The sequence below is a fragment of the Anguilla anguilla genome, chromosome 1 (genome assembly GCF_013347855.1).
Source record: "Anguilla anguilla isolate fAngAng1 chromosome 1, fAngAng1.pri, whole genome shotgun sequence".
NCBI classification, from domain to species: Eukaryota; Metazoa; Chordata; class Actinopteri; order Anguilliformes; family Anguillidae; genus Anguilla; species Anguilla anguilla.
Genome location: NC_049201.1, coordinates 47,868,850 through 47,882,069, shown reverse-complemented (window position 1 = coordinate 47,882,069; position 13,220 = coordinate 47,868,850). Strand labels below are relative to the sequence as shown.

The 13,220-nt window shown below is 40.0% G+C and overlaps 1 protein-coding gene across 4 annotated transcripts in view; it reads left to right on the top strand.

Annotated features, from left to right (window-relative positions):
• Positions 1–13,220, top strand: part of mindy3 (MINDY lysine 48 deubiquitinase 3) — a 38,924-nt gene that overhangs the window by 1,532 nt on the left and 24,172 nt on the right. For all 4 annotated transcript variants that reach the window (XM_035404779.1, XM_035404789.1, XM_035404759.1 and 1 more), the window contains 8 exons: positions 665–725; positions 1,204–1,383; positions 1,754–1,805; positions 5,907–6,021; positions 6,914–6,987; positions 7,268–7,347; positions 8,982–9,052; positions 11,192–11,272. In XM_035404779.1, coding sequence (XP_035260670.1) covers positions 665–725; positions 1,204–1,383; positions 1,754–1,805; positions 5,907–6,021; positions 6,914–6,987; positions 7,268–7,347; positions 8,982–9,052; positions 11,192–11,272 — 714 coding nt within the window. The remainder of the gene's footprint in view (positions 1–664; positions 726–1,203; positions 1,384–1,753; positions 1,806–5,906; positions 6,022–6,913; positions 6,988–7,267; positions 7,348–8,981; positions 9,053–11,191; positions 11,273–13,220) is intronic.

Here is a 13,220-nt window from a genome sequence, read left to right as displayed (position 1 = left end):
AATGCACTGTTGCTTCTAGCTAAAATCTTACTTGAAGTAAAAATGCCTACATGTTTTAATAGCTTTGTTACAAAACGTATGTAATATGGTATTATTATTGTATTCACAAAGGGTCCCAGGGTTGGAGTGGCGATCTAGCGTCAGTATTCCCTTTTAGCTCATAATGTATTCGTTTAGGATATGAATTGGGGAACCCTGGTCTTTAGATCAGCACTCCTACTCAGGTGCTGCATGAATGTGGGCCTTGATTACTGTGGCTAAAATGGTGACTTTTATATTGCAAAAAAAAAAATAATAATAATAAAAGTCAGAAGACACAGGATGAATTGACTTTATACATCAATGACGACAATGGCTTGCATCTTGTTGTGGATAGCATGTGGTGTGGTGGGTCATTGTTTCCGATGTGCCTGAAGTGGACCAGAGTACTTTCCTCAGTTGCTTCTGTGTAAAAATAAGCAGTTAAGGATGGATTACAGAATGTGTAACGTTAATGTTTATTTGTAAGCCTCCGTAAGTCACCGTAAGTGCCTCATAAATAAGCAAGTAATGTAGTGTGAAAAAGTTAATCTTCACAGCTATTTTCAGCATTAAGAAGGTGCCTGTATAAAAGGCGATTAACAGTCTCCATTGAGCTAAATCGTTCGAAGTTTATGTTTTCCAGGCCTTCCTAATGAAGAATATCTTGTTTAACTGCGAAAGATCCAACTGGCGGGATATTTCAGGTGAGTTTTACACAGATTAACTGAACGAATTTGACCATTTCACAGTCCATTTTTACACAGTTCTGTGATTAGAAAAACCTCCAGTTTTCAGTCTGGAATATATGTTTTTTTGTTTGTTTGTTTGTTTGTTTTTTAAAAGGGAGAAAAATTCCAAAAAGAATTTGCTATCATTTTATCACGTATCCTTTACAATTGAAGGGGTTTATATCTTTATAGAACCAATGTTGAATTATGCCATGGTTCCATAAAAGCATCACGCCCTCCACCCTCAAATGTTGTCTGGCCTCCCAAGAGATAAGCTGGGGGAGCCAGGCCTGGTTTGTGTCAACATTCTTGACACAGTAATTAAGATTAATTTCTCTGCATATTTATCTGATTTTTTTGTTTGGTTGTTTTATAACCACAATCTGAAAATGATATGGAGTAAGGCTGAGATTTCAGTTGTGGATTGAGGTGTGCCCTTTGTCTTCCAAAACAGACGAAGAGCAAAAAACTGCCCTCTGCTACACTCTGACTGAAATTCTAGAAACCGCCTGTTTCAACAAATCTGAGTCTTACTGCTTAGCCACTTGGTCTAAGGCTAAAATCTCAGATGAAAACTCGGACATCCCTGACAGTCACCCAGAGCCCAGTCGGTCAAGTGAAGGCCTCCAGCCACGTAAGATCTCTCTCTCTGTGGTTCTTCTTGCACTCTACTTTGTTTGGTACAGACTTGCTGTGTGATCATACTTAAAGTCTTCAGCCTTCTGGAGCATTGCATATCCAGGAAAAGTAATTGATTTCCTGAATAATGCACAGAGTGGCTTGAGTTTGTCATCATGAGCTAGACTAACTGAGTGCTGGTGTGAGCTATGTAGAAATTAATTAGAAAACATATGAAGACTAATGAAATGGTTGTGTTTTTCTAAATACATGGCCAGAACATTCATTTTAAAAGCATTTTGCTTCTGTATATGCCTTGTGATCTTGCTGTTGCTCCTTGTGCTGTTTTGCGGGCATGTTGCTGAGGAATGTGTTTTTGTGCTTAGCCGCGCTGGCTGCAGAGGAGATCGGCTTTGAGCGATTTCACTCCGTTGTGCAGTAAGTTACATTCTCAATCTTCTAATACCATATTATCAGTGGACAGCTAACTCTTGACATAGCTAACTTAAGTTTTAAGTGATGCACCGTGTGTTCAGATTTTAATTGCCCTGTTATTACGTTTATTCTGTAACAGGTAATTGCTGAATTAATGCTGTATCGTTTTCTAAATTCACGTGCTGTCAGAGCTTAGAGCCATGGGCAGTGGGCCTGAAGTTCATGTGTTTGTAGTTCATGTGTTTGTTTCCCCTGCATAGAGGCAGCTGTGGCACAGCGCCACTGCCAGAATTTTTATGCATTTATTTATTTATTTATTTGTTCATCAATTTATTTCTTGAATTATGCTTAGAGGCAAATGGGCCCATTGGTTCAGAATAACTGGGTCGAAGAAAATAAGTAAAGCTGTGGCCTGTATTATCGTGCTAAAAGTTTTCCCTCAACATTACTATCAGCAGAAAATTCATCTCTTGCCATGTTGTTCCTATTCAAGCATGAAACTTGCAAAAAGGGTTTGCGGTTGTTTACTTGTGCTTTTGAGCCAACTTGTAATATGTAACGTCTTCGGTCATTGTTTCAGGGAGCATTGTGGGAGTCTCACTGTGTTGTTTGCCACCCCAAATCGGCTGTAGCAATTGCCAAGCTCACGTGAGTGATGGATGACTGGCTTTGCGGTACACATGAACTACACTGCAGATGTCACATCAGTGAATCAGCTGAGGCGCATATTAGCTGTAGTAAAGCTCTAAGAATCAGCTGTGTGTGTTTGTGCGCACGCAACATTGAGTTGCACCGGAGATTTTCTCTCCATGGGCTTTGTTTGCACCGCAAACCTGAGAACCGTTGTGAAACCCACGCACCTCTGCTGGAAAAAATCTAGAGGAAGAGCTGGTTGAAGTCTGACTGGAACAGTAATGTTACACCTGTGAGCCTGCAACTGCCCATGTATAAAGTACAGTTGTATGAATACAAATGTAATGTTACAGTTTTTATCCTGAGTAAAGATAAGCCCTCTTAAATGATGATAGTGTGTTGTAAGCACAAAATTATACGTTCTTGTTCTGCACAGTAAATTGTCTTATGGCCAGCAATGACTTTTACCTGCCGTGGGGCAAGTAGTTAACGACTGTGCACTTTTAATAGTCATTATACTCAAGATAAAGATGCCTGCCTACCTTTTAACAGGAAAGTAATAAAATGTACTTTTGATGTAAATTATTACTGAACAGGATAGCTGGAGAGGGACTGTTTCTTCTGTAATTAATATTCACAAGCTCACTTTTGATAGACTGCCCACTAAATGGATTCAGACTAGCATTTAGTTAGCTAGCTAGCCTTGCATTATGACCTACGTGAAAAACGATGCCGACTTTGACACCGGTGACATCTAAAACAAACCTTAACATCAGAAAGATTGGAGTGCTTCTGCTGTACATGTTCGAGGCAATACGAGTCAATTCCAGTGATAGGGACATCAACTCTTCCACCTCTGGAGTATTTTCTGACTGGTAGCAAGCTATTGATATCTAGAAACTTCAGCTTGGTTTATCAAGCCATCTACTGAATTTCCAGTGTCATAAACCAAGTTATAAAAATTGGTAGCTAGGTAATTTTTTAAAAATTTTATAACAGTCCTGTTATAACATCTTTTTTAGCCTTTCCATTGTTATTTTACTGCTTACCCTGCGTTGATGCAAGCATAGCGTTAGGAACCAAACTTGGCCATAGTAGTTATTCCATCTGAGGAATGATGTGTTCCTCCCTGCACCTCTTTATTAATCCTTTCTATGACTCATAAAGTTTGACATGCCTACATATTGTAGCTGCTTATACAATGAGCCATGACATTTGTACAGTACTGATAAAGTGACAAGCAAGCACATAACTTGTATAATGAGCTGGTTTTTTATAACAGCTGATTGATGGAACAAATAGTTTATGTTAATTACATTGTTAATGATGTTAAAAAGCGAGTCTTGAAAGACCTGTTTGAACAAATATGCCATGTGTTTATTTCCTTATGGACAGATCCTCCAGTAGTGGGCAGTATAAGGATTCCTTTGTTTTCAGGATAATAGAAAACTGATTGACCATGTCAACAGAATAGCAACTGCTTAATTTATGTGCTTGGTTCTATACTTATAATTATTAAAAGTGAATAAGTACGGTGTACTTTACCTTTTTATTACAGTGTATTACATTGTGCAGGTACTATTTGTACTTTATCTGACCTGTGTTTTGTAGTTATTTTAATGACCTTTGGTATGCACTTATTGTACATTGCTTTTGATACAAGCGACTGGCTAATCTAATGTGACGTACTAACATTTTAACTGCTAATGAACAATTCAATAACCCTATTCAATGGGGTATAACATTTTCAAAATTATTCTGGCGTGAGTGGATTCACATAGCTTTGGTGAAATGTCTGGAGTTCACCTTCATTTCTGGTGCAAATTTCAAATTTTATAGTCTTTAATTACAAACTTGGCTTCCATGTTTGTTAGTCCAGCATGCATTAACTGTTGCACACCCTAGAAGCTAAGTAAATACAATGGGAAATAAAAGGCAGGTGGATTTCAGAATATGATGCATTTCATTACAGTAAATCTGAAGATTACATTTATGTTGTTCAGTGTTAATGTTTTTTTGCCACACTTACCTGGTCAGGGAAGTTGGTAAAAAATACTTGCCCAAATTAAATTCACACTAGCCTATAAATGGAAACATTTATTGCCATTCAGCAGGTGCTTTTATCCAGAGTAAATCTCAATGTAAACACAAGTCCAAAGTTTGCCCATGATGTGAAGTGCATAAAAAACTTGGTATCATCAGAAAATTAAAGTGTTGGAAATGACTAGATTCACCCCCTATGTATCGCCCCAATGACAGACCCAAATAATATGGTTACCATTCTTGAACCCTTTTCACTACAGGCATAATCCTGGTCTCTTCTGAAAGGTACCCCTTGGGAGTTTTTTTTTCCCAAGATTATGTCAGAATCACTCTTAAATATTGCTGAAACAGAATAACAAAAGCTCAAACACAGAGGAAATAGAAGTTTGTTTTTTTCAAATAAAAGATTTATTTATTTATTTATTTATTTATTTTTGAGTGGATACAGATGTTTGAGACTATGCCTGGTAGAAACAGTGTAGACAGCCACAATGCTGGACAAATCCTGGTTCAAATTTGATGACAATACCACCAAAAATGAGCATTCTGCATTGTTTTTTCTGAGCTATGTCTAGGTGGGTTTTGAAAAAATCCATTTGGAGACTCCAAAAGGACACTTAGCAACAATTTATATTGTACTATATGGTCATGGAAAAAGTAGTGGCGTTATTTCCCCCGACCTCTCCTTCTCTCTCTGTCCCTACCCCCTCCATCTTTCTTTCTTTTCTCTCACCTTGCAACCTCTGGCAGCAAGAAGATTGTTCAAAATAAATACATGTGGTCATGCAAACTACATTTTTATTTTAAAACAGCCTTTGTAGGCATAAAGTCTCAAGAATGTTGAGACCTAATGTTTTCAGCATTTGCACTGAAAAATATGTGGTTTGTTTACTCTGGAGAAACAATGAGTATCCTTTTATTCAAGCCCTAACAACAGATACACCGTTAGAAACATAATTTCTTCTTCTAAAATGCTGCTCAGTCGTCACTATAATTGCTTGCCACTGGCTGGCAGTTTATTGGCTAGTTATACTGTCTACGTTGAGTCGTTGCGGGTCCCATTGGCTATACTGAGGGACGGCTTGCCCAGTACTGGACAGAGAAGCTTATAGATGGGCTTGTTTTGTTCCAGAGAATCTATACAGAACAGAAATAACAACATTCTTTTGTTCACAATATTTTCGGCTTGTATGTAACGGTGAAACGAACAACAAAGATAATTCCTCCAGGGAATTTCTGTGTAAACAATGGACATTCCGTCGAGGTTTCTCTGAGTTAGCACGTTTCTGAATTGTCACAAAGTGGCCGTGCAGTTTTACTTGTTTTACTTGTATATGGGCAATCATTATTGTTGAACCCTGGCTGTGCTGTCTACCCCGCAAGTGGATGTGCCTTGGGGAATTAAGACACGTGCTTTTGATTCTACAGCAAAAGGACACTGAAGACCTCTGAGGAGCTGAAGGAGGCAGTGCTTGCCTTGTATGACACATGGAGAAACCAGTTTGGAGTCCTACTTTTCCTTTACTCTGTCATATTGACAAAGGTTGGTAGAGGGCAGCGTCTGTCCAGTTTCTGTGTTAGGACCCTTCAAAAGGAGCCGCACCAGTCCTGTTTTAAAATATGCGCGTTTTTACGCAGACGCATGCACACGTACATTACATGGCCAAAAGTATATAGACACCTAATATCCAGTATCTCAACCAAAATTATGAGAATTCCTATGGAGTTCATCCAGCCTTTGGTGCTATAACAACATCCACTGTTCTGGGAAGGCTTAGTACTAGTACTGTAGCGTTGCTACAGAGATTTGCTTCCATTCAGCCAGAAGAGCATTAGTGAGGACGGGCACTGATTGGGCACTTAGGTCTGGCTCACAGTTGGCTTTCCAACTGATACCAAAGGTGTTGGATGAGGTTGAGGCCAGGTCTCTGTGCAGGCCAGTCAAGTTCTTCCAGACTGTGCTGTTCTCAACAAAGCCATTTCTATATGGACCTTGCTGTGTGCCCGGGGGTTTTGTCATGCGGAAACAGGAAAGGGCCTTCCCCAATCTGTTGGGGAAGCATTGAATCGTCTAGAATGTGATTGTATGCTGTAGCATTATGATTTACCTTCACTGGGACTAAGGGGCCTAGCCCAAACCATGAAAAACAGCCCCGGACCAATGGGTATCCAGATACTTCCGGTCATATAGTGTATGTATGTGTGTATGCACATGATTAAGTGTTTTCATGCTTTTGTGCTGTTGTAAGTGTATAATACCCATATGTGATCAGCGTCTTTTTTTTTTGCTGTAAAAAGTGTAAAGGAGAAAAGATAACATTCACCCAGCTGTGAATCATCTTTAACACAATACCATCCTAGGCTTGTCCAGTATTGACGCTCCCCATAGCTTCCAGGTACAATGATACACGTTCTCTTTATTATTTTTACTACAGGGTATAGAAAATATAAAGAATGAAATTGAAGACACTGCTGAACCCCTGATTGACCCAGTCTACGGTCACGGGAGGTAGGTCTTTTTGTGCCTGTGTACGTGTGCACTTGCTTGTGAGACAGAGACAAATGTTCAATCAAATCAAAAAGTGATGGATGCCAGTATTGCTTAATAGTTTAGATGTTTCTTTTCATGTAGATTTACATCACCTATTTTTTTTAGGGCCTAAGAGGTAATCTGTCCTGCCAATTGAAGGTGTGATTTTACTCCCATACACCCAAGGCACACTGGCATGTATGCTGTGATGTGTTTTCTATGTATTATGGCTGTTTACTATATTATTTTATGTTTACAGTCAGAGTCTGATCAACCTGCTGATAACTGGTCATGCAGTGTCCAATGTGTGGGACGGTGACAGGGAATGTTCTGGAATGAGTAAGTCCTTGAGCTTTCTGCCAGTATGATTTAGGTGGAGAAATTTTTCTGCCTTTACCCTTTTTATTTTGCTAGTTTAAAATGCATGTTCTTTTCAAAGGTTTTTAGAAATTGGGCAGATGTGTTTTCACCAAATAATATGGGTGGGGGGGTTGGAGTGATGTTGAGACTCACGGTGAATTGTTTGTTCTGTATTTTGCCACTTGGTGGCAGTGTTAAGATGTGTATGTCTAGAAATTAGCACTTGATTGTGACAGGAAACCAGGACTGGCAACCGCACAGCGTTATTCATCCAACTTAGTTAGCTTTTTTTTTTCATGGACAGGATAACATAAAACAAAAACTGTCAAACTGAACTACTTTGAAAATACTATGTTGGCGTGCACTCACCTTTTGGTCGCCCTGCCAGTCATGTTGGTCCCTGAATGAACGATTTTTGTGTGTGACGGCACAATGACCACGTGATACTAAGGGCAGAAGTTTAAAAATACGCTGGAAACCAAAATCTAATTGCCAGTTAGTGCCATTGATGTCCCGCCTTAACAAAGTTAGTCACACAAGCCTATACTTCTGTCACCCCTGTCCAAATGTACTGACGTTCTCAGAGATTTAAAGACAGCTATAATGAGTAAAGTTTTACAAGCTGTTTGAAATTATACGGTTGGTCGACAAGCTTGCCAGAAACCCACGGCACCATGTTGCTTTGTCAAGCCTGCCAGAGACCGACTGATGAATTGTGTTGTGTAGTTTTGACTCAGTCCTTTGATTGCCGGTATCTCAAGTAGCATAAACTCCATTGTTGCCTTTCTTTACAGACCTACTGATAGGGTTTGGCTGCTTTTAAGATGTTTCTTGTCAGTACACATGACTATTGCCTGCGGTCTTCTTACCGCCCTGTGTCTGCTGGAACAGTTGACTTGATCTCAGAATGAAGGGGTGTAATAAGGCTCGGTCTTCCAATACCGTCCTTGTGCTGGCATGGAACAGCCACACGTGTTTGGAACTGTGTGTTTGTCTAAGATAATGTTAAGCGCTCTCATTTAGCAAGCTAGGCTCAGCCTATCATCACTTGTAAATCATCTGGCTGCTACTGGATAGTTGTATGTAGATGAATTTGAAGACGGCTATGAGAAACCACATATCTTGCAGTACACTGAATAATATGCGACTCCAGTTCCTCAGAGTTGCTGGCCGGTCAACATTTGCACCTAATCAAGCTCCTTCTTACTGATGCAAAGATGCATTTAACAAATACATTTCATGCCTTCCTATTTAAAACAATCTCAAAATACAGCACTGTACAAATTTGACATTGGAACATGACCAAGAATACAATGTGCTGAATTGAAGAGAGTTTGATATAAAGAAATGGGGGAACAAAAAAGTAAAAGAAATAAAAAGAAAAGGAATATATAATGAAATATTCCAGACACATTGTTTGGAAATCTGATGCAGAAAAAATCATTGATGTTCTTGTGAGCTTCCTGTCTAGGCTACTGCTGGTTTGATTTCTGACTTAAACTTAGGTTAGCTAGCTGCAGAATGAGATTATAATTAAGTGAATAACGGGGTACTGATTAGTAATTGTAATATTTGTAAGTTGCGGTAATGAGAAGCAAAACCTTGTGTTTCAGAGCTGCACGGTATCCATGACCAGGCGTCCGTGGGCTTCCTCACGTTGATGGAGTCTCTACGCTACTGCAAGGCAAGTAGCTCTCCTATGGCAGCCTGGGCCTGCCCAGCACAGTCTCATACTGCCTGTTGGGCTCTCTGGGTTTTATTCCGCTCGTTTTTATTGGTCTCGTGGTTTTATTGTGTGTAATTTATTTTAATGTTTCAATGATTACAGTTGTAGACTCGCCATTACCACTGGATTTCAGGCTGATATTTAGGCCTGATGTTCAGCCCTATGTTGGAGGTGCTGTGTGCTTTTGCTCTTGTTGAACTGTTACATGCATTTCACGTGTCTGGCCATGATGGTCTTTTAAGCCACTCTGAAATAAACTGTCCAATTAAGGAGTTATTAAAATGAAGCGTCATGCTGTAATTAAAGGGGTTATGAAAGTGATACCATCACAGCCATGAAGAGTAAAGGACAGGCACAGTGAAACCATTTTTAGGGATGTTATGAAACTATAAGAAAACACAACCTGTGCTTTAAACGTTTAAAACGGCGGTTGCAGATCATTGCATTTACACCAATCGGAGGCTTTTTTTTTTGCTATACCGAGGGAATAATACCATTTCCCCACGTTCCCTCACTGTGTGAAAGATAGTTCAACAGCAGGCCAAAACAGTTATTGTTTAATATTCACTGTATTAATGTTTCTCTCTGTGTATCAACATTGAGTTTGACTCAAACCCAAAAAAACAATTCGGTGTCCGTAACGGCTTGCGAATGTTAAAACACAACTGAGGGAAGTGTAAAGGCCCTCAAACATATTAATTGTGAAAAGCAACGAATGGCCGTCATATGGACATCATGGTGGCTTCACACCATTAAACCATTTGAAGTGGAACGTCAACAGCTCAGACACCCTTACAAAAAATAGTATTTTTTAAAAAAAAGTTATTTTTAAGATCCGTAGAATCGCAGCCACACGTGACGGGCGCCGCGAACAGCGACATGTGGAAATTAGTTGGCGGAACGCGGAGCGGTGCGCTAGCCGCCAAGCGAGCCGTGGCGACCCTGCGAGAGGTTCTCTCAATGTTTGAAGAGGAGGAGAGATGAAGGCCTGGCCAGCGGAGACCGCTTCCAGCCTGAGGAGGAGCCGTCTGAAGTTTAATGGCCTGCATCCTCCAAATTTCTTGGACGACCCCTTACGGCATGTTGTTTTTGCTGCCTTCCGGAACGACAAGCCTGGAAGGAACGAGACCAAAATGACACATTAGTGTTCTTAAACTACTGCTTATAGAACGTTGCTTTAATTTTAGCAAATAAAATGCTCCAGTTGTACAATGTACGTCATAGAATCTAATATTTCTTTGCCCCCAAATCACTTTGACGTGTTTATTTTTGTTTCGGGAGATTTTAGTGTTTAGCCTAGTTTTGGAATGGAGGGTCCTCATTTTGAAAGCACGTCTCACTTTGATTTGATTAAAGCCCTAGTGCTTAGGTGCTTGTGTTTTTTGAGTACACTGGAGACAAGCAACACAAATGAATATCAAGCAACCACATCAAGCCAACAAATTGTGACTTGTGTTCCTAAACACTGAAAAGTCAGAAAATGAGTTGTGATTGCTCCAGCAGATTGCGTATTTATATAGATTTTATATAGATTCTATTTATTTTGCAAATATAAATAAGAATTTTTCAATAAGGACACGATGCATAAAAAAAAGTTGTATTCATTTATGTTATTTTTTAAATCATTCTTTGGACATTAGCTAAGTGATGACATAACATGTTGGCTGATTTTGTTGTCTGTGGAATAATGAACTAAGGTCTTAAGCTTAATATTTTGGTCTTATCTGCTTGTTCCCCATAAAACTGTGAATATCATGAGGAACACTGTTATCTGAAAAATCTGTTATCCAACGACCAATGACCTAAAGAATGATTTTCTTCAAAGATGAAAAGCAAAGTTTCTTTGCCCTCACTTAAGTAAATAGAAGCCAACACATACTGAAACTCAAAATAAGAAACACAATTTCTTTCTCATGAATCATTTGTGTTTTTAACTGACTGTTCCAAATTAGTTTTTGAAGGGTCGCCAGAGTTTAATTAGCAACTTATTTCTTTTTTTGTTGTTGTTATTTTCCTTGACTTTCTCATTTGACGCCATATTTCATTTGTGGTCCACCGGTATGAAACCAGCTACATTCCCTGTGTTCTGTTTTCCAGGTCGGAGCGTTTCTAAAATCTCCAAAGTTCCCTATTTGGATACTTGGCAGCGAGACGCATCTATCCGTGTTTTTTGCCAAGGTGAGTTTGCCTTCTGAAACGCTCCGTCTTTGTAATGTAAACCAGTCCGCTGTTCTCTGGGTCACTTTCTCTTTTTTTGCAACAAGAATGTGTTTTTTTAAAAACGGATCGAGCACTCCCGACTTTATTTTAAAGCAAAAAAAAACAGCACGCGGACTTGCGAGAACAGGCGCCGTGGACTTATAAGGCATCCTGGAGCGCCCCGTCCGCAGCGGGGAGCGGTACGTTTTGGCACTGCAGGACGCGTAGCCCCTGTTTTGCGTTTCTCGTGTAAAAATGGACACGTTATGTAATGCAGCATTGCTGAGAGGGTTCCATTATTGGCCCCACCGTTGAAAGACCTGTGAAAACGAAAATATCGGTTGCGCCCTTCCGCCGCATCACTCAACAAGTAGATACTGTAGCAAGTGTACCGTATGTTTTATTGTCATTTCTCCAGTGCTGTTTTTTTTTCTTCTTTTTTTTTTTTAATGTAAATGATTTTTGCTTTCCCCAGGGAATGAGAAATGGTTGATTTTCTAAAAAAAAAATGAGCACCTGGAGGAAAGCGATATTGACGGCTCACATTAATCATCTGCAGAACATTAACGCGGATTAGTTTCCTACACATTTTCTGATTTAGAAAATGGCTCCTCTGTTTAGCAGATACAGCAGGAAAGCTAGCATGGTTGAAACTGGAATGGAACAATAGACGATTCATCTCTCAGACTCAGTGTCTCCTCATTTCAGCTCTGGGCTAGATAGTGCTTCAATCACTGTAGAAAGCAACTTTGACTGCCACTGAAGGAGTGGGGTTTTGCGGTTCGAAAGAGCATTAAGACGCTTGGATTACCGTCTGTGCGTCAGATGCATTTCGAATGGGGGAGAACATTTTACAGGTGCAAACTTTTGGATGTGCGCAGCCAAAACTGCTGAATGAATCATGAGGGCCTGTCGCAAATTTATGCTTATGTTGCGCCTTCCTTGCCTTATATGTTCTGATAACTGCGCATACCATCCCTCTCTCTGGAAACAGACCAGCACACCTCAAAGAGTCCTGGCCATGAACTACCTTTTCTCACCGAAACGAATGTAAAAGGTCAGGCTTCTCTGTGTGAGGTTTAGTGAGGTCTTCGCTGTACAGACCCCAGTGTAGAGTTTCATACTCTACCCAAAAAAAGGGGGGGGGGGAATGTTATGCGGTCATTGCCATTAAAGCGCCAGTCTTTGACCCCTAAATGATGCCATATTTTCTGTGAAGAAAATCTAACCTTCCCCACTTTGCTTCATGTACAAGTTAGTGTACATCATGGTGTTACTTGGTGTGTGATTCTCCTTTTATGAGGCTGAAGTTAACGAGAACTAATGAGATTAATGGGAAAAGCGACTCCTTGTCTTCTTGAATTCACTCCTAACTACATCACAGGAGGATGGATATTCCAGTTGAATTTTTCTAAGAACTGAGTTTGACCAAAGTGAGATCACACTTTTTATCAAAGAATGTGTGACTGAAGTCACATGAAGAAACACGTAAAACTGCCTTGTTTGTTTGTCAGAACTTGGTTACCTCGTGGAAATAATCATTTTATTTACGCGTAAGCTGCGATTAGTAAATGTGACATTCAAGGTGCGATACCTCACCTATTTCTGTTCACTTCTTTTTAAATACCTATGTCCGTTTTCATGTATCTGAATACGAATCCTTCAAAAGGCCTTTTTGCCTCTTTCGACTCGGCCTCTTCATCCAGACGGCAGTGTTGCCCGGTTATTCATATCCCCTCTGTCCTTTGTAAAGCACCGCGTGTGTCATCAGACGGGCCGCTTCTCAAAGCAATGAGAAATCGCAGGGGTCTTAATGGCGACCCCCAATTCCAGACGTATCGGGGATGCTGTCTTCAATAACACAGACCCCTCTACCTAATAACCCCAACACATTCTTCATAGCTTTAAAATATGAGACTGATTAAGG